The sequence below is a fragment of the Doryrhamphus excisus genome, linkage group LG4 (assembly GCF_037039965.1).
Source record: "Doryrhamphus excisus strain RoL-2023G ecotype Guam linkage group LG4, RoL_Dexc_Guam_v1.1, whole genome shotgun sequence".
Lineage (NCBI taxonomy): Eukaryota > Metazoa > Chordata > Actinopteri > Syngnathiformes > Syngnathidae > Doryrhamphus > Doryrhamphus excisus.
In genome coordinates, this window is record NC_136360.1 from 21735760 (window position 1) to 21761858 (window position 26099).

Here is a 26099-nt window from a genome sequence, read left to right on the forward strand (position 1 = left end):
TCAAGTCAGGTCGCAAGTACAGACGTGTAAGTCTCAAATCAGGTCGGAAGTACAGACGTGTAAGTCTCAAGTCAGGTCGCAAGTACAGGCGTGTAAGTCTCAAGTCAGGTCGCAAGTAAAGACGTGTAAGTCTCAAGTCAGGTCGCAAGTAAAGACGTGTAAGTCTCAAGTCAGGTCGCAAGTACAGACGTGTAAGCCAAGTCCCAATATGTGCAACTAGACTAAAATGAGGGCATTTGTGATGTCGGTGAGTGAAAGTACGGCGCCTCTGCTGGTGAAGCAACAATCCATTCCACACATTTGACAGACTTTCGAACGAAGCGACGGTTGAGCCAGTTCCAAGTGTTTGGATGCCTCAAAGCATTTTGTGTTTTTGGCACAGGACAAGCTGCAGATGCTGTGTGTGTGTGTGTGTGTGTGGCGGGGGCGGGGGGGTTGTTTTTAGCATCATTGTGATACCACAGACTGGAAAAAGTCATCTTTTTCATTTTTAACAGCGGTTAGGAGTAAACAAAAAGGTGGTGACATGATGGCAACCTGTACAACACCAAAGTAAACATGACTTCCTTAAACTGATATCATGTCTTTCCTGGTCCATCACTCTTTCATGGATGCTTTATGATGCATTTAATTGGTCATTGATGGCGATGGCCGAAGCCAGCCAATGGCGTGAAAGATGACAGTACACGGGTTTTCAAGTGGACTCGCCAAGAAAGTTTGATCAATATTTAATGAGATGCACAGTGAAGGGTCGCCAGCGTGGAGGTGGGGATGCTGAACGATCTGAGAGGACCGTTTTGTCATAATCAATACAAGCAGCGATGGAGTTCAGTGCGGAAGGATATCGTTTTAAAAGTGAAGGTCAGCGCGGCACTAAAGCCTTTTAAATGCTCTAACATCCAGCAAACACTTTTTAAAAAAAAAAAAATCGATTCCACATCTTCTTCTCTTCCCAGCTGACATTTGATAGACCTAATTTGCTACAAATTATTTATAGCGATGGAGCACCGGGGACTCACTTTCCGATTCCGATTCTCCTGGGATCGTTCACATTTTCAAATTTTGATGACTTTTAATGCCGTGTTTGCTGATTGGAAGGAATAGCCGTGAACACCAACGAAGAAGAAGCATTACAACACAGTCATATCACGCAAAGGAGGGTTCGCCGCCAACATAATTCATCAACATTGCTTAAATATGTTATGTATTGGTTGTAATTATCTTCTACATTCTTCCATTTTTGAAAGAATGACATTTCTCCAGTAGTTGATGGCACCGGCCGTGACGACGAGTCTCTTTTCCGGAAGTGACACCATCGCGGTAATATCGCCCAGGTAAACAAACATGGCGGTGTACAAGAAAGAGAATGTTTACAGTGATTCAAGCCACAAAGTGTCAATAGTGTTTGAGGGGAAAAGAAGGGAGAAACATTTGGAGATGAAATACAGAACTTTTCGAACATGGACTTAAGCCTGAAGACATAGAGAAACACTGATTGATAAGAGTCAAAGACTCTGGAGTTGTTTATCCTTCAATTAGTCTTTTAAATCAGCTTCTGAACGAACCTAATGAACATCCTTTATAGCCTGATTATAGCCACGGTAAACATATGGCGGTGACGTCATTATGTAAACAAAACATGACTTACTCTGTTCTAGTGGTTCTTCTTGTCTTTTTCATGTGTAGCGGTGGAATAGCATCTTTTTTCAAATGTGTTTACAGTGTACTTTCAAGCCAAATACTTTGTTCAAAGGTGTTTCCTTCATAGCAGTCAGCAGTGGGGTGATCACTGCGAAGAACACAAATAGAGGTGGGCGTCCATCTGTCTCGTGTTCGCCCATTGTTGCCTTAAAGCTTCCAGTATGAAAAGTATGAAAATGAAAAACTTCCAGTATGACTGGGATACTATGAACATCCAGCAGCAACACAACATTTTGGTATGACTATTATTTGGATGAAAAATCCACTGAACCGCAGTCCACCATCTAACTCTGCTTAAGCTGAGAGGTCACTTATCAACTATAAATGTCATTTTTGCTTATTTACCATTCGCTTATATAATAATATAATAAATAATATAGAACGTATTTTACGCAAAGTTGATGAATCATGTCAGGGAACCTTTAATACTTCCCGGTTCATTGTGGACGAATAAGAATAACCTAACAATTTGATTTTATTTATTTACTTTGTTCAGGGGCTTTTGATCAATAAGTCCGTAGACCTGGGGTGGGGACCCTTTTTGGCTAAGAAAGCCATGAAAACCACAATCTGCCAGGGGACTACAGATGGAAAGTAGCAGTTGTGCTACAATCTGACATATTTACATTGTTCATTGTCCCCAATAAATAGATAAATCAATAAATAAATGTATTTCCGTGGGAGCCATGTCATATTTTTTTACGCAAGGAAATGTGTGCAAGACCAACACCTTTTAGAGTAGAATAAGTCAAACATTGTTACACTGAAGCTAATCAATAATCAATCAAACACTTCTTACCGTTAATATGACTTAATCACGTTTTGGTGTCTGACCCCTTAAAGTGGACCTATGATGGTTTTTTCCACCTTTCTGACCCATAAATGTAATTAGAATGTTGTATTCTGGTGTTAAATCATGCCAACGTTTCAGATCATGACGTTTGCGTATTTGGAAGTGAACTCTAAAAGAAGTTTGGGATGGCTCAAAACGCTCTGTTTTAGAAGGCGTGGTAAAACTGCCCCTTTGTGATGTCACAGAGGGGTGGACTTCCTTTATGGGCGTGTCTGTAAGCATTCATTCATTCATTTTTCTACCGCTTTTTCCTCACGAGGGTCGCGCGGGGGGCGGGGGGGTGCTGGAGCCTATCCCAGCTGTCTTCGGGCAAGAGAGGCGGGGTACACGCTGGACTGGTCGCCGGCCAATCACACGGCACATATAGACAAACAACCATTCACACTCACATTCATACCTGTCGACAATTAACCTAGCATGTTTTTGGAATGTGGGAGGAAACCGGAGTACCGGGTGGAATTGAACCCTGGTCTCCTAGCTGTGAGGTCTGCGCACTAACCACTAGACCGCCGTGCCGCCCTGTCTGTAAGCAGATAAGCTCAATTCCCCAGAGGGAACCCCAAAGGGATTTGCTCCTCTGTTTACTTGCTAGCAAAGCCGCATTTGTTTCCAGTTCCTAAAGATGCAACCATCAGCCCCAAGTGGTTGGAGTTCCTGATTCCATACCAGCAAAAGAAATGCATTTTCATCTGTCAAGGGCATTTCACACTGGACTGTTTTAGTGAATATGGGCCACTATGCAGCTGGACTATGAATGCATTATAATGCCTTATGAATTTGTCTCATAATGCATTATTCAATAGACCTTCATAGAAAGTGTTTTATATTATTTTTAACATTGATTTCTGTCATGTCAAATTAATATGAATAAATGTGAGCGTTAAAGGCGAACTGCACTTTTTGGAGTCCGGTGGTCATTTAGGGCCCATTTAGGGTCTTTTTACTGGCCCGAGTCACATAGTAAAAATATATCAGCAAGATAACTACCAAAAGTCTGCAGTAATTTTATAGGAATAAAGCCAAAATATTAAGAGAAACGTATTGCTATACCGTACCTGTTTCCTCCTCTGAACTGCAGCACTCGTGCAGCCCCGGGCTATGATGACACTCCCACCACCTGTGTTGCCTGCTATGAAGCCCATATTAACTCATTTTCAGAAAACTATACAAGCCGTACACAGACTACTCTCCAATATGTCGCAAGTTCTGTTTCTGTAGTACTGTGCCCCAAGAAGAAGTACTGCCATAAAAAGTACTGTGCAATGGTTACACTGGGAGTGGCTAGAATGTTTTAGATGCCCCATCCGTAATAAATGCCTTACCCCAAATACGGTACACACGTCTGATCTGTCCTGCTGACACGATCCCAGTCAAAAGTACGTCTGCCAGATTGTGGCCGTTTGTATGACTTCACGTTGCTCTGAAGTGGGATGCATTAGTGGGGAGCTGTGACATCCCTCTTCTTGCCTATCCCACAAAAAGACCTTGTTGGGATGGGGGTGGGGGTGGGGGGGGGGGGGGTTTAACGACATGTCAAGTCTTTGGTGTTGAATGCCGACATGGACATTTTGTTCACAAGCCAAAAAAACGCAATTGTCGAAAATGTAAAGAAAAGGAACAGGAAATATATGTAGATATGTCATGCTTTTATTGTGAAGGACAGCCATGATAAGATGTGTAAACGTGCGGCCATGGCCTCACTTCACTTTTGTCCTTATCAACACACACACACACACACACAGAGCTGTGAGAGGCACTTACACTGTAATAAAATCTATAAGGTGTTGGTGTGGGGGGGTGTGGGGTGTGGGGGGGTGTTAATCCTTACTACCCTCCACCTTTGGACTCCAATCAGCACTGCCTCTTCCTCGCTCCTACTTCCCTCCCTCTCTTTCTCCTCCACTGGCTGCCAATGATAAATGACTCAATTATGTGTGTGTGTGTGTGTGTGTGTGTGTAAGGGGAGCAGACATGGCTGTTATTACCTGTTGTTGCTGGTGGGGGGGGGGGGTAATGTTGCCGTATTAATCATATTCTAATTTTCCCTCACCACGCAACTTACACACCTACACACACACCTGCACCCCCCCCCCACCCCCATCAATCCATTTGCTGCCTGCAAACAAATCAACATAAATGGGCCCAAAATGCTGCTACTCTGGGGAGGCGGCAGGGAGGAGCTGTGATTGACTTGCAGAGGTGAAAGGGTGTGTGTGTGTGTGTGTGTGTGCACCTGTTGCATCAACACAGAGGTGTGTGTGTGTGTGTGTGTCCATTGGCAAGTGCAGCCTTATCCAATTTTAGGGGACAGCAGGGACGTGTTTGGCCGTGTGGTGAAGCAGACACGCAGATATGGGACACATGGGAGAGGCTGTTTGGCTGGCTCATTTGTGGTGTGCGTGTGTGTGTGTGTACGTGTGTGTGTGTGTGTGTGTGTGTGCGTGCGACTCTCTGGTGCATTCACATATCCAATTGGCGAGCGTTTAATTCGGGCCATGTGTGACATTTGAGGTGTTCAATGCAGATGTGCAACGTAAGGGGTCTCCCAAAGGACTGTAATCTATTTGTGGTGGCTTGCGGGGGGGTGTCCTAGATGACATCATTGTCTAATTTGCCCAATTGGCCATGTGCATGTTTTTTTTTTTTTTTTTTTTTTACAAGAAAAAACTCATAATAATAAATCATTTTAGCAACATAGAATTCAGTATTTTGTATTTTTTGAAGTAATTTTATGGGGAAAAAACTAAATAAATTTGTATTCCAAAATATTATGGGAATAAAGAGAAGTAAATCTACAAGAAGAAAGAACAAAACAAACAAACAGATGTGATTTTATGAGGATAAAGTTAGTATATTAAGAGGAAAGTCAGATAAGGAAAAAAATGTAATTTTATAAGCAAAAATGAGGGGAAAAAAGAGACAGCAGAAATGGCAAGGACAAAAAAAAATCAAAATATTATAAGCATGAAGTCATATTCTAATCAGGAAAAAGTCATAATTTTATAAAGAAACTCATTTTATGAAGAAATAATAAATCATTTAGTGACAGAACTTAATAAAAGATTTTTTTAAAATAAAGTCATATTATGGGAATATATTATTTTTATAAATAAAATTATTATAATTATTATTTATAATTATATATTATTATATATTATTTTTGTAAAATTAGGTTGGGAGTAAGTCAAGTACAAGAAAAAGTTGAAAGTTTTATGAGAATAAAGTCAAAATATGAAGAGAACCTCAGAATCTAACAATAAAAAATGCATTTTTATGGAATTAATCTCGTAATATTATGAGCATAAATTAGGTAGGGAAGAAGTCCAAATATTTTGGGAATAGATTAACATTTTTAATATTAGGATAAGAACATTTACAAGAAACCCAAACACCAAAAACTGTTGCAGTTTTATTAAAAAAGTTAAAAAAATAATAATAAAAAATAATTGTACTTATTATAGACCTATTGTAGTCATGTTCGGTCCTTTTTATTGAGTTGTGGACTCCTATAGAGCAGCTACACACAATAACCTGCACAGAAAGCTTTCTAGATCTTCCACAATTTGCACCCATTCCAGCTGTATTTCCTTGGATTTGTGCTTCCCGCCAAAATGGTCTGTTTGACTTTATTCCACCCACGGCCCGCCTCCAGGCATGACCACTCCGCTGTGATTGGTCACACGCCCAAAGTATTCCTAACTACGAAGGAACCCCACTTTCTAACATAAAGTTGATAATAAATGAATAAAACCTTTGGAGAGCCACTTGAATGTGGTTAGGAGCTACTGGTAGCTCACGATCTACTGGCTGGAGACCCCTGACATACTGTGGATGAACGCAAAGAGTAGGCACCGCTGGTGCTCCTCCAACCTCGCCTGCCCGAGGAGGACCACTCATTGTCGGACACACTTTGTCAGAGGTACCGCTGGTGCCGTGGAGCTCAGAAGCTGACGGTGAGGACGCCGCGTTGACAAACTGCAGACAATCTTGGCATAACATCGGAAGTAGAAATGTGGTCATTACATGTTTTTTGCGGGACTACCGTGTTCCGGACAGTGAGCATTGTGGTTCCCTCCACCTCCAAAGTTGTCATCATTTTTTTTGGACCAATAATCTTGTAATTTTGATGTCTTATTTCTACACCGTGTGCCGAGAGACACCAACTGCCGCCCACAAATGGCTCCTGAACCACACTTTGAACACCCTTGCTTTATGCGTTTCACCAGGCGGAGAGCTGTGTTTTCTTAGCGCCACCACTAATGTGGCTAGCGGTCCAAAATAAATCAATAAATATATGGGAAACACATTTTCAGTACCGTTACAGATAATTATATCATAAAATATACAGTATATGCTGCATATATTTGCAGCCTTTTTATTCATTTTTTGTGATCGTACTTCTTAAAAACCCCAACTCTTGATCCCAACAATGTGTTTATCTGTTGTGCAAAAAGAAAAATGAACAATGTATTGAACAATGGCTGTAATGAGTTAAGACCCCCGTCAACTGTCCTTCTGGGACGCTTCTGGGATGCTTTTTAATGACCCCCTGCGTACTTTGCCAGGTTATGTTGTTGGTTGTGTGTCAGTGCCGGGTGGTGATGATGATGGAGTGATTGCTCAGTGCGAAATAACGCTTATAACGCAAATAACGCTTTAAATTTGATGAACTTTTCTCTCATGGCTGTCTTTTGTTGTTGTTGCAGTTTGAAGCTGGAATGTGAGAAACTGGCCACAGAGAAGACGGAGATCCAGAGACACTACGTTATGGTGAGCCAACAACACACTGCTGCCAAGTGGGCTCCATCCTTCATCTGCTAACAGCTGCTAAACACCCACCACAAGCCACATGCAAAGACCACACACACACACACACACACTTAAACACACACACATGCTCCACAAGAAGGTAAACAACACTTGTAGTTATTGTCCGGCTGAACACACCTGGTTAGCTGCAGCCAGCACACACACCTCCGGTTTGAGATGAGTATTTCACACACTGGCTGCTGTTGTTCCTTTAAAACTCCAAAAACTACACTGGTACTTTAACCAAAACGACTTTAACCAAGGCAAGTTTGTTGGGAAAAATCCCCCACCAAAAATATCAATGAAAGGACACTGAGGAGGCTCCTTTCCATCACGGAATAATCTGTTTTGTCTTGCAATGGAGCGGGACGGTGATAGTAATTTGCCACTGAAACTGGTCTTCAGTTAAGAGCAAACCAAGGCAAAATTTTAGCAAACATTTTGGATGTTAACCGAAAAAGCCCCTAACTGGGGCAAATGTTAACCGAAAAAGCCCCTAACTGGGGCAAATGTTAACCGAAAAAGCCGCTAACTGGGGTGAATGTTAACCGAGGCACTACTGTTTTTTTTTTTTTTTTTTAACTCCAAGGAGATAGAACCAATAAAGCATTCAGTCTGACTAGAGAAGCACTCCCTTGTGCAGTACTTCCTCTGCTCTGCAGGGGGAAACAGCGAGTTGTACACGTCACAGTGAAGCAGCAGTAGAAGAAGACTGCATGCGAGTAACTCTTTTTAAAAAATTGCCCTGTGGAAAGTAAATGTAAATTCTAATGTAAAGTAAATATATATATATATACTATATACATATATTATAATTTTATTTTGTATTGACATTTTTGTAATTGGATTTACAAAATTAATTAAGTAATTAAGTGATTCACTGTTTAAATGCCGTAGGCTATAGGTCTTGTTTCAAAGGAATAGAACATCAAAAAATATATAATGTATTTATGAATATGTATGAATTAGATGTTTTCTGCTAAAAAAAAGTGTGAATGCTCACTTGTGATCCACTTTATTACCAAATGAATACAATGTTTGTATTTATTTATACAATGTTTCATTTATTGCAACATTTTGGTCCAGACCCAATCAAGATAAGTGAATTCAATTTCAAAATACGGGTTCTCGGACATGGCGTGTCCCCCTGGGTCTTGGACATGGCGTGTCCCCCTGGGTCTTGGACATGGCGTGTCCCCTTGGGTCTTGGACATGGCGTGTCCCCCTGGGTCTTGGACATGGTGTGTCCCCCTGGGTCTTGGACATGGCGTGTCCCCCTGGGTCTTGGACATGGCGTGTCCCCCTGGGTCTCGGACATGGCGTGTCCCCCTGGGTCTCGGACATGGCATGTCCCCCTGGGTCTCGGACATGGCGTGTCCCACTGGGTCTCTGTCTCGGACATGGCGTGTCACCACTGGGTCTTGGACATGGCGTGTCCCCACAGGGTCTCTGTCTCGGACATGGCGTGTCCCCACTGGGTCTCTGTCTCGGACATGGCGTGTCACCACTGGGTCTCTGTCTCGGACATGGCGTGTCCCCACTGGGTCTCTGTCTCGGACATGGCGTGTCCCCACAGGGTCTCTGTCTCGGACATGGCGTGTCCCCACAGGGTCTCGGACATGGCGTGTCCCCACAGGGTCTCTGTCTCGGACATGGCGTGTCCCCACAGGGTCTCGGACATGGCGTGTCCCCACTGGGTCTCTGTCTCGGACATGGCGTGTCCCCACTGGGTCTCTGTCTCGGACATGGCGTGTCCCCACAGGGTCTCTGTCTCGGACATGGCGTGTCCCCACAGGGTCTCTGTCTCGGACATGGCGTGTCCCCACAGGGTCTCGGACATGGTGTGTCCCCACTGGGTCTCTTTCTTGGACATGGCGTGTCCCCACTGGGTCTCTGTCTCGAACATGGCGTGTCCCCACAGGGTCTCTGTCTCGGACATGGCGTGTCCCCACAGGGTCTCTGTCTCGGACATGGCGTGTCCCCACAGGGTCTTGGACATGGCGTGTCCCCACTGGGTCTCTGTCTCGGACATGGCGTGTCCCCACTGGGTCTCTGTCTCGGACATGGCGTGTCCCCACTGGGTCTCTGTCTTGGACATGGCGTGTCCCCACTGGGTCTCTGTCTTGGACATGGCGTGTCCCCACAGGGTCTCTGTCTCGGACATGACGTGTCCCCACAGGGTCTCTGTCTCGGACATGGCGTGTCCCCACAAAGTCGATGGATTGTTGTACTTGCGGATGTGATCACTGCGACCATGAATGGTCAGAGAAGTACGACATTTATCATCCAGAAACAAATAATAGCTGGAACAGTTTGGGTTGCATGTGTTTTGTGACGCGTGCAGCGCAGCCATCCGGACATATTGATTCACCTGCCATCACAACGCTCGCATCCACAGCTGAGCGAGTGCAAGATGCCAAGAGTCCACTTGGACCCTGCCAAAAATGCTATGTGGCATTCCTGGCACTGGAAAGGGGAGGGGGGGTTGGCTCTTGCTGAGAAAAATGGGGGTGGGTTGGGGGTGTTAGCGAGCTGGCACCGAGCACAGGCGAGGTCTCCTCTCCTGGCGGCTGATTTGGAGGAGTTTGGATGTTGCTAAGCAACAGTCAAAACTTGGCACTGCGACTGTGGAGCGGAGCTGCCAGCTGCCAGGAAAGGCATCTTTTTTATGGACACACACACACACACACACACACACACACACACACACGCTGCCAAGAAAGAAATCTGCAGGGAGACAACCCCTGCCCATCTCCTCTCCTCCCATCCTGCCAGAATGTTCCGGCGCTCCAACTTGCCAATCTCCACTCTGAAAAGCAAATGTCAGCCTGTCACTTTGTGAAGCATCTGACTTTAAAACGAGATGGAGATGGAGAGACAGAGAGAGAGAGAAAGAGAGAGAACGAGAGAGCGCCACCTGTCTCTTTCCCTCCTGTGCTCCACTCAGCACCTCTTAAAAGACGCCGGGGTCAAATAGCTGAAATTAGACGTGATTACGGCAGCGCTCTCACACCTTCCTCTGACTTATGAGCGTGTTCCCGCCTTCCTTCCTCGCCGCTGCTCACTTTGTGCCCCCCAAAGCTCTTCAGGGTCACATTTAAGTGCTGCAGCATCCGAGGTGGAATGTATTTGTCCTTTCAGTGCACATCTTTTTATGCTGGATTCTGTTTCATTTCATTTGGATCCTGTTCACATTTTGGAGGACTTGAGCTCTTTTTCTCCACCAGGTTCCTGAGGTTATGACAGTTCAAGGAAAAAGGGTGTGGGGGGGATTTTTTTTCCATCATCTACCTTGTGACACATGACAACATTTGTTAGTTTGCATGTTTGTCACACTTCAATGTTTCAAATCATGGAAGAAATGTAAATATTAGTCCATGACAACATGCAGTTTTTAAATGAAACGTTTTATTAAGGAACAAAACAAATCCAAACCTTCATGGCCCCGTGTGAAAGAGTGATTCCCCCCCCCTTTCAAAACTTAAGCAGTGAACCAGTGGTGAACCTTCCCAGGAGCGGCCGGCCAACCAAAATGACCCCAACCACAACTCATCCGAGAGGTCACAAAAGACCCCACAACAACATCCAAACAAGTGCAGGCCCCACTTGCCCCAGTTCAGGTCAGTGTTCATGACTCCATCATGGGCAAAAACGGCCTGCAAGGCAGAGTTCCAAGACCAAAAGCACTGCTGAACAAAAAGAACATTAAGGCTGGTCTCCATTTGACCAGAAAACATCTTCATGATCCCCAAGACCTTTGGGAAAATACTCTGTGGTTGAATCTTTTGGAAGGTGTGTGTCCCATTCCATGTGGCATGAGAGAAAAAGAAGAGTCAAACGTGGTGGTGGTAGTGTGATGGTCTGCTGCTTCAGGACCCGGAAGACTTGCTGTGATCAATGGAAGCATGAATTGTGCTGAAGGAGAAAGTGCGGCCATCCGTGGGTGAGCTCAAACTGAAAGCAACTTGGGTTGTGCAGCAGGACAATGATCCAAAACAGACTTTGGAGCGGCCTAGTCCAAGTCCTGAGCTGAATCCTATTGAGATGCTGTGGCATGACCTTCAAAAGTCCTTGATACTGGAAAAGCCTCCGATGTGACTGAATGACAACAATTCCCCCACAGCTGGAAGAGACTCATGGGGTCTCTGTCTTGGACATGGTGTGTCCCCACTGGGTCTCTGTCTCAAACATGGCGTGTCCCCACCGGGTCTCTGTCTCGGACATGGCGTGTCCCCACTGGGTCTCTGTCTCGGACATGGTGTGTCCCCACTGGGTCTCGGACATGGCGTGTCCCCACTGGGTCTCTGTCTCGGACATGGTGTGTCCCCACAGGGTCTCGGACATGGCGTGTCCCCACTGGGTCTCTGTCTTGGACATGGCGTGTTCCCACTGGGTCTCTGTCTTGGACATGGCGTGTTCCCACTGGGTCTCTGTCTCGAACATGGCGTGTCCCCACAGGGTCTCTGTCTCGGACATGGCGTGTCCCCACTGGGTCTCTGTCTCGGACATGGCGTGTCCCCACAGGGTCTCGGACATGGCGTGTCCCCACTGGGTCTCGGACATGGCGTGTCCCACTGGGTCTCTGTCTCGGACATGGCGTGTCCCCACTGGGTCTCTGTCTCGGACATGGCGTGTCCCCACTGGGTCTCTGTCTCGGACATGGCGTGTCCCCACAGGGTCTCGGACATGGCGTGTCCCCACTGGGTCTCTGTCTTGGAAATGGCGTGTCACCACTGGGTCTCTGTCTTGGACATGGCGTGTCACCACTGGGTCTCTGTCTTGGACATGGCGTGTTCCCACTGGGTCTCTGTCTCGAACATGGCGTGTCCCCACAGGGTCTCTGTCTCGAACATGGCGTGTCCCCACTGGGTCTCTGTCTCGGACATGGCGTGTCCCCACAGGGTCTCGGACATGGCGTGTCCCCACTGGGTCTCTGTCTTGGAAATGGCGTGTCCCCACTGGGTCTCTGTCTTGGAAATGGCGTGTCCCCACTGGGTCTCTGTCTCGGACATGGCGTGTCCCCACAGGGTCTCTGTCTCGGACATGGCGTGTCCCCACAGGGTCTCGGACATGGCGTGTCCCCACAGGGTCTCGGACATGGCGTGTCCCCACAGGGTCTCGGACATGGCGTGTCCCCACTGGGTCTCTGTCTCGGAAATGGCGTGTCCCCACTGGGTCTCTGTCTCGGACATGGCGTGTCCCCACTGGGTCTCGGACATGGCGTGTCCCCACTGGGTCTCGGACATGGCGTGTCCCCACTGGGTCTCTGTCTTGGACATGGCGTGTCCCCACTGGGTCTCTGTCTTGGAAATGGCGTGTCCCCACTGGGTCTCTGTCTTGGACATGGCGTGTCCCCACTGGGTCTCTGTCTCGAACATGGCGTGTCCCCACAGGGTCTCTGTCTCGGACATGGCGTGTCCCCACTGGGTCTCTGTCTTGGACATGGCGTGTCCCCACTGGGTCTCTGTCTCGGACATGGCGTGTCCCCACTGGGTCTCTGTCTCGGACATGGCGTGTCCCCACTGGGTCTCTGTCTCGGACATGGCATGTCCCCACAGGGTCTCTGTCTTGGACATGGCGTGTCCCCACTGGGTCTCTGTCTCGGACATGGCGTGTCCCCACTGGGTCTCTGTCTCGGACATGGCGTGTCCCCACAGGGTTGAATTGCAAGTTATCATAAAAGGCTTGGTTGCACTTGTTGCTGCTAAGGGTGGCCCAACACTGAGTTGTGTTGTCATGGACTAATGTTTATATGTTATTATCTATATATCATATTATTACTAATATTTACATTTCTTTGATGATCTGAAACATTGAAGTGTGACAAACATGCAAAAAAAAACAGGAAATTATGATCGTGGTGCACTGCTGTTGATGCGTTGGGGTCAGAATAAAGATCGGAAAGAGGGCCAGACTCTGTGGGGGGGGGGGGGGGGGGGGGGGGGAGAGTCGTGGCCTGCAATGCGTACGAGTTAATTACGCTAAAAAAAAACGTAACTAATCAAATAAATTAGTTAACACTATTTTTGACTTCCCTAATAAAAAGAGTCAGCTAATTTATTCATGCAAATGTATTGGGACACGCCTACTCCGCCTTAGAAGGTCATACTATCATGTGAAAATGGTATCAAAATAATATTGGCAGTATGATTTATTGTTATTGGCAATGTGACAATCATCACCCAGCAAAATGTGTTCTGGTGACAGGCTTACTAAGTATTGTAGTAAAATGTGAGTGTAATCAGTACTGTGTTGTTTTGCAGTACTATGAGATGTCCTACGGCCTTAACATCGAAATGCACAAACAGGTGAGTCAACTATCCTTCCTCGCTTCCTTGTTCCCTTGGCATGTGACTTCCTCGCCCCGTGTCTTTTTGGCGGGGTGTTAATAGTCGACACATGAGATCATCATCATCATCATCATCATCATCATCATCATCCTGTCGCTGCTCCCGCTTTCATTTTTTTCACCCAATCTCCATTCCTGCTTCTTCTTCATCTCTGCTCCTTGAAATCAGGTCACTGCCTTCCTGATGCCTCCTCTTCCTTGGACACACACACACACACACACACACACACACACAGGCCGACATCCCCCCCCCCCCCCCCCCCCCCCCCCCGTCTAGCCATCCTCGCCACATCATCGTCACACTTCCTCCAGACCCAATCCACTCCTCTTCCCCCCCGCCTCCACTTTTCATCACCCCTTCTTCAATTTCCGCACCCCCCCCCCCCACCACTCCCCATCCCTGCATCCTCGTTCTCCGCTGCTCCTCTTCCTCTTCTTTCCTCGCTCGCTCGCTCACTCGCTCTCCTCAAGATGTCATTTAGTAGTTGGAGTTCTCTAACAAGAAATCATTGTGTCTCCCCTGGGGAGGCGGAGCCAAGGGATGGGGAAGGGGGGGGGGATGATGGATTAGGAGGAGGATGGTGTGGGGGTTGGAAGAAGAAGGGGAAAAGAGGAGGGGGTGGGAGTTCAGTCCGGCATCAATAAATCACTTAGGAGGGAATGGGGTGTGTGTGTGTGTGTGTGTGTGTGTGTGTGTGTGTGTGTACACGCACACACCTCAGCACAGGCTGGCTGTCAAGAAAACAAAGAGCCTGCAGCTGTAATGATGTTGTCATAATCTCTGCGTGCATATCATTACAGGCCTTGTTGCTAAACGTGCGTGTGCATGCATCCGCATGTTTATGTGCATGTGCAATGAATGCATGTTCGTGCGTGTGCGTGTGTGCGTGTGTGCGTGTGCATGTGTGCACCACAGCCATTAACTTCAATCAATAACATTGACAAGGCAGCAACAGACCGAGGCAGACTTTGCTACAAGAGGGACTATTTCCCCGACTGAAAGCAGTTCAAAACATCCATCCTATTTTGCAACATTTTTCAACACGCAACCACATTTTCTTTTTTTTGGGGGGGAGTGCTAATTTGGGGTGTGACAAGATCTGGCGAGATCAAAACATTACGGGATGACAATAAATAAATGAATCACACAATAAATGAAGAAACCTTAAAAGGACCTATGATGCTTTTTCCACTTTTCTGACCTATAAATGTTAGCATTCTGGTATTAAACCATGCTAACGGTTCAGATAATGAGGTTTGTGCATTCGGAAATGAGCCCTGAAAGAAGTTTGGGATGACTCAAAACGCTCGGTTTCAGAAGGCGTGGTAAAACTGTTCCTTTGTGATGTCACACTAGACATTAGACGAAAACCTAATGCTAAAATGCTAAAGCTACTTAGCATTGAGAGATGTCTTGAAGTAACCTCTTTTCTTGAGAAACTTGGGACTGTCTAGCCCAGGGGTGGGCAAACTACGGCCCGGGGGCCACATCCGGCCCGCCAAGTGTTTGAATACGGCCCGCCCAATCTTTCCAAAGTATTTCGTTTAAACTCAACATACAACCTGGCATCATGGCCTGAGCCAACCTTTTGATGGTTTTATCAATTTCGTTTTTTGACATGGTAATAATAAGAATAATTATTAGATTATTATAATTATTAGAACTATTATGATTATTATAATTATTATATTAATGCTAATTATTATATTAATTATATATAATATTAGTTATATTTGCATATTTTACATAATAATAATATAATAATAATTATTTTAATTTTATTGTAATTATTATAATATTTTATTATTTTTCAAATATTTAAATATAAATATAAAATAATAAATAATAGCAGATTGCATGACAATTTTACAGATAAAATAATACCAGGTGGTATACCCCCCCCCCCCCCCCCCGTAAATTTTGTCATATCAATGCGGCCCGCGAGTCAAAAAGTTTGCCCACCCCTGGTCTAGCCTCTACTTCTGGATGGGGACTGGGTATCCAACAAAACAGATCGGAACTGTTTATATGCACTCGGCAGTATGACCAACCACAGCAAGGTGGGTGTGCCTGGAGGCGGGCTGTGGGTGGAATACATTAAAACTGGCAGCAACCACGAAATCCATAGAAATACAGCTGAATAGGTGCAGATTCTGGAAGGGTTATTGTGTGTAGCTGCTCTATAGAAGTCCACAACTCAATACCAAGGGCTGAAAATGAGCATGGACCCATCTATCTCATCAAATTCCATTCACTGTCAATAACCAACATAAACGTTTTTCAGTATGTTATCATTTTTTTTTGTCGTTTTCTATCAACAGTGTTGGGCACAAAAAGTAATTATAGTTACTAGTTACCGAGTTACTCCACTACAAAAGTAACTAGTCACCTGTAAACTAATAATGTATATTTTACCTTTGACATCAAACACTCGCCATCTCTCGCTATGATGCTAAACACCCGTCCACCCAAGTTATGTGATTGGCCAATTTTACTAAACCTTAGCCAATCCTCGTTGCTTATGTGGTTTATCTCACCGCCTCGCTTGTCACTCACTGCGCTGCGGCTTAGTAATGAAGTCGTGATATATTTTTAGGCGGCTGTCGAAAATGGTAACGCCGTTATGCTGACAGTAAAAGTAATTAGTTATTACCCGTTACTGAAAAAAAAAAAAAAAAGTCACTATTCCAATAATTATTCCCATCACTGGACATGAAGCACACAAAGAATGCACGTTGATGGATGATGTCTAATTTTCCACACAAATACACTTCCTGCATGTTGTCTTCCCAGCGTACCTTTAATCAGATGGGGGGGTCACGGGGGCAAGTGGAAGGACCCCCCAACCCCCTCCCCAGCAGGAAGCACACACACAAAACATGCATTCAGGCAGTCATAGGAGACGTGCACACACTGGAAAACAGGCATTTCTCTTCCATACACACACACACACGCAGACTGTATGTGTGTGTGTGTGTGTGTGTGTGTGTGTGTGTGTGGGCTCGCTGCGGCCACAGCAGATGCTCGCCATGAATATTTTAGTCCAACTCCCTGGCAAGGGTTCCATTTGCATGGACCAGATGTAAGAGGCTGAAATATTTACCACACTGGTCCTGGGGAAGAGGAAGCAGGCCACAGCGACATAGTGTGTATTGTGTGTGTGTGTGTGTGTGTGTGTGTGTGTGTGTGCACGCGTCCATGTGTACTGTATGTATTTATTCATCAAAGTAACTATAGCTTTTTTCCTTCCTCCCTACCCACCCTCAGACGGAGATTGCCAAGCGGTTGAATGTGATCTGTGCTCAACTCATCCCATTCCTGTCACAGGAGGTGGGTCGCACACACACACACACACACACACACACACACACACACACACATAGAGTCTAATAGGGGAACACATTATCTCATCCTAGCATGTTTCATGTTCATGTCAAACAGAGGTGTCCACAGACTGAGGGTGGCGCCTATGTGCCCCCCTCCCGCTGAAGACATGCCAATCCATCAACCTGATGACTATTAATGAGGTGTGACCCCCCCGCTCCCCCTTGTTTTGTCCCCCACAGCACCAACAACAAGTGGTCCAAGCCATGGAGCGCGCCAAACAGGTGACCATGGGGGAGTTAAATGCTTCGATAGGGGTACGTGGGCCCCCCCCTCTGCCTCATAGCGTGTGTACCTTATCCTCCCATTTGTTGCTTTTCATTTCTTCCTTTTGTTAAACTGAGGCATCCTTCAGCCCCCCCCCCCCCCCAACCAATTGGCCGTCTCCGTATGATTGGACCTAAAGTCGTCCCATACGCATTCACCACCTTTGGACAGGCCACACCCACTGCCCCGTATTTCTCCTGTTGCACTCCTCTTGACCTCCTCCAGTGGAGGCACCTCCTCTTCTAAGCGCCTAGAAGTCACCCCCATCTCTACTCCTCCTCCTCCTCCTCCTGCAGCAGCAACTTCAAGCCCAGCACCTCTCCCAGCATGCACAGGGTCTCCCGCTGGGCCCTCACCCGTCAGGACTCCCCCACCCAGGCCTGGCGCTGGGCGGCGGCTCGGGTCTTCTGGCCCTGTCCGGTGCTCTGGGGGCCCAGCTGGCCGCCAAGGATGAGAGGGCTCACCTGGAGGCCGCCGCCGCCGCCGCCGCCGCTGCCGAGCATCACAGAGGTAATCTATGACAGGGATGTTCATCCTTCCGGTGTACTCCTCTTTTTCTTCTGTTTCCCTCTCAAATGTCCAAGATAAGGCCAAGAAATGTATTTTTGTATTTATTCCTATTTGTCATTTCCATTTTTTAATATGCTAACGAGACCTTGAAAGGTTTAGTCTATTTTCATATGCAATAAATGTGCCTACAAATGGAAGGAAAACCTATTTTCCCTCTGCACCGAAGAACAGAATGATCTCATTATTACTTCTACCGTGACTAATAACAACCATGGAATTATGGAACCAAAAGGCGTAGGAATATATTCTATTAACAAATTTGTCTTTTTCTTGTGTGCTCTTTGCTGTTCTGTCACATGACCTGTCATCACCTGGAACAGACCGGGAAGCAGGACCAGTGAGTAGCAACAGCTCCACATGATATACAGTACATGCATTACATGGGGGGCGGGGGGCGGGGGGCACAAGAGCTCTCTAGATGAAAACATGTTGGATGGTTTTTCCCATTTGGGAAGCTCCCATTTGGGAGTATTTGTTACAGCATCCTTCCTCTGAATGTTTGTGGAGGTCAGGGGAAGTTAAGACCGGTCGTCAACGTCACAGGCAGGGGAAAAAGGGAGGACTTGATTTGCTCACCTGCACAGTGTGGGGCTATCTCGCCTCATTTAGAGCGTTCTTTGACATTTTTTTTTTTACATCATTACCAGAGTGTAAATCCGAAATAAAAATGTCCTCTTCTTCACTTCCTGCAGAGCTCGCTGTCCAACGGGGACAAAGGCCGGCCAGCCGACTACCTCAGCAATGGCAAGAAGAGGAAAGCCGAGGAGAAGGAGTTCATGACAGACTATGTGAGCCGCCTTTCCAACTCATCCTGGGCTCTTTTTTTGGCCAATTTTTTGGCCATAAATCATAGAAAATGAAACTGTAGCCAAGTACGATAATATTCCTGACAATATGACAATATTAGAAGGAAATAATAATAAATAGAATGGAAGTGAAAGTCCTTAACTGATAACTCTGTGGTTGTCTTGCACACGGGAAGGGGCGTTGCAACGGAGGGAGAGACCCTGCTGAGTTATCATATTTTATCATATATCATATTTCATATGAGCTTAACCTTTCACATGTTCAAGGACACCATCTTCATCCTTCATGATGGTTGCAACGCTCGTGATTCTTTTTCTCTCTCATGCCAGATGAACCACAGAGTATTTTCCCAAAGGTCTTGGGCAGGGGTGGGCAAACTACGGCCCGGGGGCCACATCCGGCCCGCCAAGTGTTTGAATACGGCCCGCCCAATCTTTCCAAAGTATTTCATTTAAACTCAACATACAACCTGGCATCATGGCCTGAGCCAACCTTTTGATGGTTTTATCAATTTCGTTTTTTGACATGGTCTGTTGTTTACAAAGTGCTCCTGAAAAAAGGGACACAAGCACATAATAATAATAATTATTATTAGATTATTATTATAATTATTATAATTATTATTAGAAATATTATGATTATTATAATTATTAAATTAATTATATATAATATTATTGTTATATTTGCATATTTTACATAATAATAATATAATAATTATTATTTAAATTTTATTGTAATTATTCTAATATTTTATTATTTTTAAAATACTTACATATAAATATAAAATAATAAATAATAATAGCAGATTGCATGACAATTTTACAGATACAATAATACCAGGTGGACTGTTACGTGTAAAATATATAATCTGCCCCCCCCCCCCCCCCCCCTTTTTGCTTTTGGTCTGGGAATCTGCTTTTGCCCAGCGTCTTTCTTATGGCGGAGTCTTGAACACTGGAAGGTTCACCACGATTCCATGTTTTGGCCATTTGGTGGATAATGGCTCTCATTATGGTTAGCTGGAGTCCCCTCCAAGCTTTAGAAATGGCTTCATAACCTTTTCCAGAGTGATCGATCTCAATTCATCCCACTCGTGTTTTTCATCACAGGGCCATGTTGCCTACCTTATGATGATCTGAAACATTGAAGTGTGACAAACATGCAAAAATAAGAAATTGGGGGGGGGCACCACTGTATGGAGGGTGTCTGATGAATTGATGGAATTGTCTTTCTCTTCACAGGGCAGCGATGCAGATAAAAGCGATGATAACTTGGTGGTGGACGAGGTGCGTAGCCTTTATTTGCCGACGTCCAGGCTGGCTCACCCAGTCCAAACATTAGCTTTAGCGGAGGTATGAATGTTAGCAGTATGCTAACATAGTGATGAATGGATACCTGAGTGTTGTGTGTGTGTGTGTGGTTGCTATGGTTGCAAACACACACAGGTCAGGTGATGTCCGAGTGTTTACTTTGACATGCCGTCGCCACCCGTGTGCTAAATTGCCTCCGTGTTCCTCCCGACATGCAGGACCCGTCGTCCCCCCGCAGCGTCCAGTCCTACTCCTCCAGGGAGAATGGTTTGGACAAGATGGCGCCCTCCCGCAAGGAAGGCCCTCCGCAGGCCAGCCCCACCTCCCTGGCTTCATCCAGCAGCGCTGCCTCACCGTCCCGCGGCAAGGAGCCCACGCAGGTACCACCCGGAATTGGCTTGGGGGGGTGGAGAATTCCATCTTCCATCAATTCTCTCATCTTAATATTTGCTCCTTGTACTTGGCCTGCAGAGGGAGAAGTCCAGCACCCCTGGTATGAAGCCAGGGACCCCTCTGTCACAAGACTCCAACACCCCCGGACCCAGCGGACCACCTCAGTTCCGGCCCATCCCTGGAAAGACTGGCGTGGACCCGTTAGGTCGGACCAGTTGGACACTTTGCTTTTGTTTCTCGCCGAATAGATTCCCATTCAAACACTCTTATATAATCATTCTAATAATAATAATAACAACAATAACAATAATAATTAGCATAATAATAGCAGCAACAATACCCTATCAGGCACGTGAGAATGCACAGGAGTGACTTAAATACACCATGTAAAACGTTCAAATAAAAATAGAAATATAAAAATAGAATACAGAACTATAATAAAAGTTCATTCAATATGCAATGAAAAAAGAAAAAGACATATTTAATTTTTAAAAAATAACCAAAAATGTTACATAAAAATTACAAAAATTACATTAAATGAAAATGTTTAACCTTCAAAATGTTACAAGTACAAATACAATATTGGATCTAAAAACAATGTAAAAATACAATAACACCGTAAAAATAAAATTTAATATAAATGCATAGAATTCCAAAGAAAAATATCAATCAATCATAAAAATGAAAATGGGCCATAAGAATTGTGATGATTGAGTGGAATTGTTGATTGATCAGCTCTAAATCAGTAGTAAAATACAATTTCAATGTAAAAACATATACTTTAAAATCAAAACAGACTAAATATTGGTATTTTTAATTATCATTTTATTGACATTGATTTTCTTCATGAATCAATCCAGGAAATGTAATCAAATACCGATCTCTAACACAGTGAGTGAAAAGGATTTTGTTTGTGATATTCAGTGCAAAGTTTAATAGTAAACATTTGTCTTATTCAAGATTTGTGTATTAGTTTGTGTAGTATAAATAGTCGACGTGTGTGTGTGTGTGTGTGTGTGTGTTACATGAGCAACAGCAGCAAGGCAGCTGGCTGTCCCTGCAGGGAGCTGCGGTAGCCAGCAGGGGGCAGTAGCGCCGCACCCGTCATTGCTCAGCGAAACACGAGCGATAATGATGATGTCTTCCTTCTCCCACTCAGCTCTCGGTCTGAGGAACCCCCTGGCCGTGCAGGGAGCGTATCCCCCGGGTGCTTTCGGACTGCCCCCACCCGGGGTGAACGGGGACCTGCCCGGGGCGGCGGGCTACGGCGCCGGTCTACACCTGGTTTCCCCTCAGATGAATGGAGCGGCGGCTGCGGCTGCAGCAGCAGCAGCGGCGGCAGCGGCGGCTGCGGGCTATGGACGCTCCCCGGTGGTGAGTGATGCTCTCTTCCTGTCATTTGGAATAACTCCGCCCATAAAGCCGTCTGACCCACGCAAATAAAGAATATTTATCAGCAGGCTCATTAAGCTCTACTTACTTTCATGTCACCATCTTTTTCTGTGTACCGTCTGCTCTCCTTCCAGGTGGGCTATGAATCCCCTCACCCGCACATGAGGGTCCCCGGGCTGCCCGCCAGCCTGCAGTCAGCCGCCTCTGGTAAACCGTAAGTTTCCTTTTCTTGGCGCATCGCTCGCCTCCAAATCTTCTTCATACTTCATTTCCATCCTTTGGTGTGTTTTGGTTTGAAATCATCACTAAAAGTCCAGGCTCGGAATCAAAACAGGAAGCAATCAAGTGTACCTAATCAAGTGTCCCCTGTGATACAGTGCATCGGGAAAGTATTCACAGCGCTTCACTTTTTCTACATTTTGTCATGTTACAGCCTCATTCCAAATTGTATTAAATTAATCTCTTACCTCAAAATTCTACACAAAATACTCCATTACGACAATGTGAAAAAAGGTTTTTTTTGACATGTTTTGAATTTATTAAAAATAGAAAACAAAAAAATCACATTTACATAAGTATTCACAGCCTTTGCTTAATACTTTGTTGATCCACCTTTGGCAGCAATTACAGCCTCAAGTCTTTTTGAATATGATCCCACAAGTTTAGCACACCTATCTTTAGGCGGTTTTGCCCATTCTTCTTTGCAATAAGTCTCAAGCTCCATCAGGTTGGATGGGAGACGTCTGTGCACAGCCATTTTCAGATCTCTCCAGAGATGTTCCATCGGATTCAAGTCTGGACTCTGGCTGGGCCACTCCAGGACATTCACGGAGTGGTTCTGAAGCCAATCTTTTGAGATCTTGGCTGTGTGCTAATGTCTACTGTCTATATGGTCAAGGTACATGACCAGTCTACTGAGGTCAAGAGCGCTCTGGAGCAGGTTTTCATCCAGGATATCTCTATATATTGCTGCATTCATTTTTCCTTCTATCCTGACTAGTCTGCCAGTTCCTGCTGCTGAAAAACATCCCCACAGCATGATGCTGCCACCACCATGCTTCACTGTAGGGATGGTATTGGCCTGGTGATGAGCAGTGCCTGGTTTCCTCCAAACATGGCGCCTGGCATTCACACCAAAGAGTTCAATCTTTGTCTCATCAGACCAGAGAATTTTGTTTCTCATGGTCTGAGAGTCATTCAGGTGCTTTTTGGCAAATTCCAGACGGGCTGCCATGTTCCTTTTACTAAGGAGTGGCTTTCGTCTGGCCACTCTACCATACAGGCCTGATTGGTGGATTGCTGCAGAGATGGTTGTCCTTCTGGAAGGCTCTCCTCTCTCCACAGAGGAACGCTGGAGCTCTGACAGAGTGACCATCGGGGCCTTGGTCACCTCCCTGACTAAGGCCCTTCTTCCCCGATCGCTCAGTTTAGAAGGCCAGCCAGCTCTAGGAAGAGTCCTGGTGGTTCCAAACGTCTTCCATTTACCAATAATGGAGGCCACTGTGCTCATTGGGACCTTCAAAGCAGCAGAAATGTTTCTGTATCCTTCCCCAGATTTGTGCCTCAAGACAATCCTGTCTCGCAGGTCTACAGACAGTTCTTTTGACTTCATGCTTGGTGTTTGTGCTCTGACATGCACAGTCAACTGTGGGACCTTATATAGACAGTTATTATATTTCCAAATCATGTCCAATCAACTGAATTTACTGCAGGTGGACTCCAATTAAGCTGTAGAAAGATCTCAAGGATGATCAGTGGAAAAAAGATGCACCTGAGCTCAATTTTGAGCTTCATGGCAAAGGCTGTGAATACTTGTGTAAATGTCATTTTTTTGTTTTCTATTTTTAATAAATTCAAAACATGTCAAAAAAACCTTTTTTTTTACATTGTCATAATGGAGTATTTTGTGTAGAATTTTGAGGTAAGAGATTAATTTAATACAGTTTGGAATGAGGCTGTAACATGACAAAATGTAGAAAAAGTGAAGCGCTGTGAATACTTTCCCGATGCACTGTATATGTAAAGATAAGATGATGATCGATGTCTCGCTGTGTCGTACCGTGCAGGGCGTATTCGTTCCACGTGAGCGCAGACGGCCAGATGCAGCCGGTGCCCTTCCCCCCCGACGCCCTGCTGGGCCCGGGCATCCCTCGCCACGCCCGGCAGATCCACAGTCTGAGCCATGGCGAGGTGGTGTGCGCCGTCACCATCAGCGCCTCCACCCGCCACGTCTACACGGGCGGCAAAGGCTGCGTCAAGGTGTGGGACATCAGCCAGCCCGGCAGCAAGACTCCCATGGCCCAGCTGGACTGTCTGGTACCTCCTCTTCTTCTTCACACTTCCTTCCACACGTGAATTATCGAAAGCGAGCAGGTTTTGCTAACTCTCTCGTGGGCGTGTCCAATCAGAACAGGGACAACTACATCCGCTCCTGCAAGCTGCTGTCTGACGGGCGGACCTTGATCGTGGGCGGCGAGGCCAGCACGCTGTCCATCTGGGATTTAGCCACGCCCACGCCTCGCATCAAGGCGGAGCTGACGTCGTCGGCCCCGGCCTGCTACGCTCTGGCCATCTCGCCCGACAACAAGGTCTGCTTCTCCTGCTGCAGCGACGGCAACATCGTGGTCTGGGACCTGCACAACCAGACCCTGGTCAGGTACGAGACAATAACCAGACCCTGGTCAGGTACCAGACAACAATCAGACCCCAACCATAGACACAGAAGACCCAGGTCAGGTTAAACACAACCAGACCCTGTTTAGGTACCAGACGACAACCAGACCCTGTTTAGGTACCTGACAACAACCAGACCCTGTTCAGGTTCCAGACAACAACCAGTCCCCGTTCAGGTTCCAGACAACAACCAGACCCTGTTCAGGTTCCAGACAACAACCACTCCCTGTTCAGGTTCCAGACAACAACCAGACCCTGTTCAGGTTCCAGACAACAACCAGACCCTGTTCAGGTTCCAGACAACAACCAGACCCTGTTCAGGTTCCAGACAACAACCAGACCCTGTTCAGGTTCCAGACAACAACCAGACCCTGTTCAGGTTCCAGACAACAACCAGACCCTGTTCAGGTTCCAGACAACAACCAGACCCTGTTCAGGTTCCAGACAACAACCAGACCCTGTTCAGGTTCCAGACAACAACCAGACCCTGTTCAGGTTCCAGACAACAACCAGACCCTGTTCAGGTACCAGACAACAACCAGCCCCTGTTCAGGCACCAGACAACAACCAGCCCCTGTTCAGGCACCAGACAACAACCAGACCCTGTTCAGGTACCAGACAACAACCAGACCCTGTTCAGGTACCAGACAACAACCAGCCCCGGCCAGTGTTTTAGACACAACTAGACCCCAACTATAGACACAGTCAGACCCAGGTCAGGATAAACCCAACCAGACCCTGTTTAGGTACCAGACAACAACCAGACCCTGTTTAGGTACCAGACAACAACCAGACTCTGTTCAGGTACCAGACAACAACCAGACCCTGTTCAGGTACCAGACAACAACCAGCCCCGGCCAGTGTTTTAGACACAACTAGACCCCAACTATAGACACAGTCAGACCCAGGTCAGGATAAACCCAACCAGACCCTGGTCAGCGTTTTAGACACAACCAGACCCTGGTCAGGTACCAGACAACAACCAGACCCTGGTCAGGTACCAGACCCTGGTCAGGTACCAGACAACAACCAGACCCCAACCATAGACAGTCAGACCCAGGTCAGGTTAAACACAACCAGACCCAGTTAAGTAAAACCCAACCAGACCCTGGTCAGTGTTTTAGACACAAGTAGACCCTGGTCAGGTAAAACCCAACCACACCCTGGTCAGTGTTTTAGACACAAGTAGACCCTGGTCAGGTAAAACCCAACCACACCCTGGTCAGTGTCTTAGACACAAGTAGACCCTGGTCAGGTAAAACCCAACCAGACCCTGGTCAGTGTTTTAGACACAAGTAGACCCTGGTCAGGTAAAACCCAACCACACCCTGGTCAGGTAAAAAAAGATCTGGGTGTCATCAGCATAGCAATGAAAATGAATGCTAAAATAATACCAAGGAGAAGAAGGTAAATGATAAAAAGGGAACCGAAGACTGAACCCTGAGGGACACCGTGAATGGTGAGCATGAGGATTTGACATTATGACCTTGAATAAAGTGTGAACAAGTAGGAATAAAACCATTGGGGGGGCGGTGCCAGAGACCCCAATGGAGGCTAAACGATCCAGGAGGACAGGATGGGAAATGGTAT

General features: G+C 46.1%; 1 protein-coding gene across 5 annotated transcripts in view; it reads left to right on the forward strand.

Moving 5' to 3' along the window:
- The window catches only part of tle2a (TLE family member 2, transcriptional corepressor a), a 54276-nt gene that overhangs the window by 24946 nt on the left and 3231 nt on the right, over nucleotides 1-26099 (forward strand). The window contains exons 3-16 of one of the 5 annotated variants that reach the window (XM_058074019.2): nucleotides 7261-7324; nucleotides 13627-13671; nucleotides 16981-17043; nucleotides 17280-17384; nucleotides 17661-17874; nucleotides 18255-18271; nucleotides 18627-18722; nucleotides 19983-20027; nucleotides 20270-20431; nucleotides 20523-20649; nucleotides 21604-21818; nucleotides 21971-22050; nucleotides 23903-24152; nucleotides 24245-24492. In XM_058074019.2, coding sequence (XP_057930002.2) covers nucleotides 7261-7324; nucleotides 13627-13671; nucleotides 16981-17043; nucleotides 17280-17384; nucleotides 17661-17874; nucleotides 18255-18271; nucleotides 18627-18722; nucleotides 19983-20027; nucleotides 20270-20431; nucleotides 20523-20649; nucleotides 21604-21818; nucleotides 21971-22050; nucleotides 23903-24152; nucleotides 24245-24492 — 1731 coding nt within the window. The remainder of the gene's footprint in view (nucleotides 1-7260; nucleotides 7325-13626; nucleotides 13672-16980; nucleotides 17044-17279; nucleotides 17385-17660; nucleotides 17875-18254; nucleotides 18272-18626; nucleotides 18723-19982; nucleotides 20028-20269; nucleotides 20432-20522; nucleotides 20650-21603; nucleotides 21819-21970; nucleotides 22051-23902; nucleotides 24153-24244; nucleotides 24493-26099) is intronic. The other 4 variants (XM_058074020.2, XM_058074021.2, XM_058074022.2 and 1 more) reach the window with 4 other exon arrangements.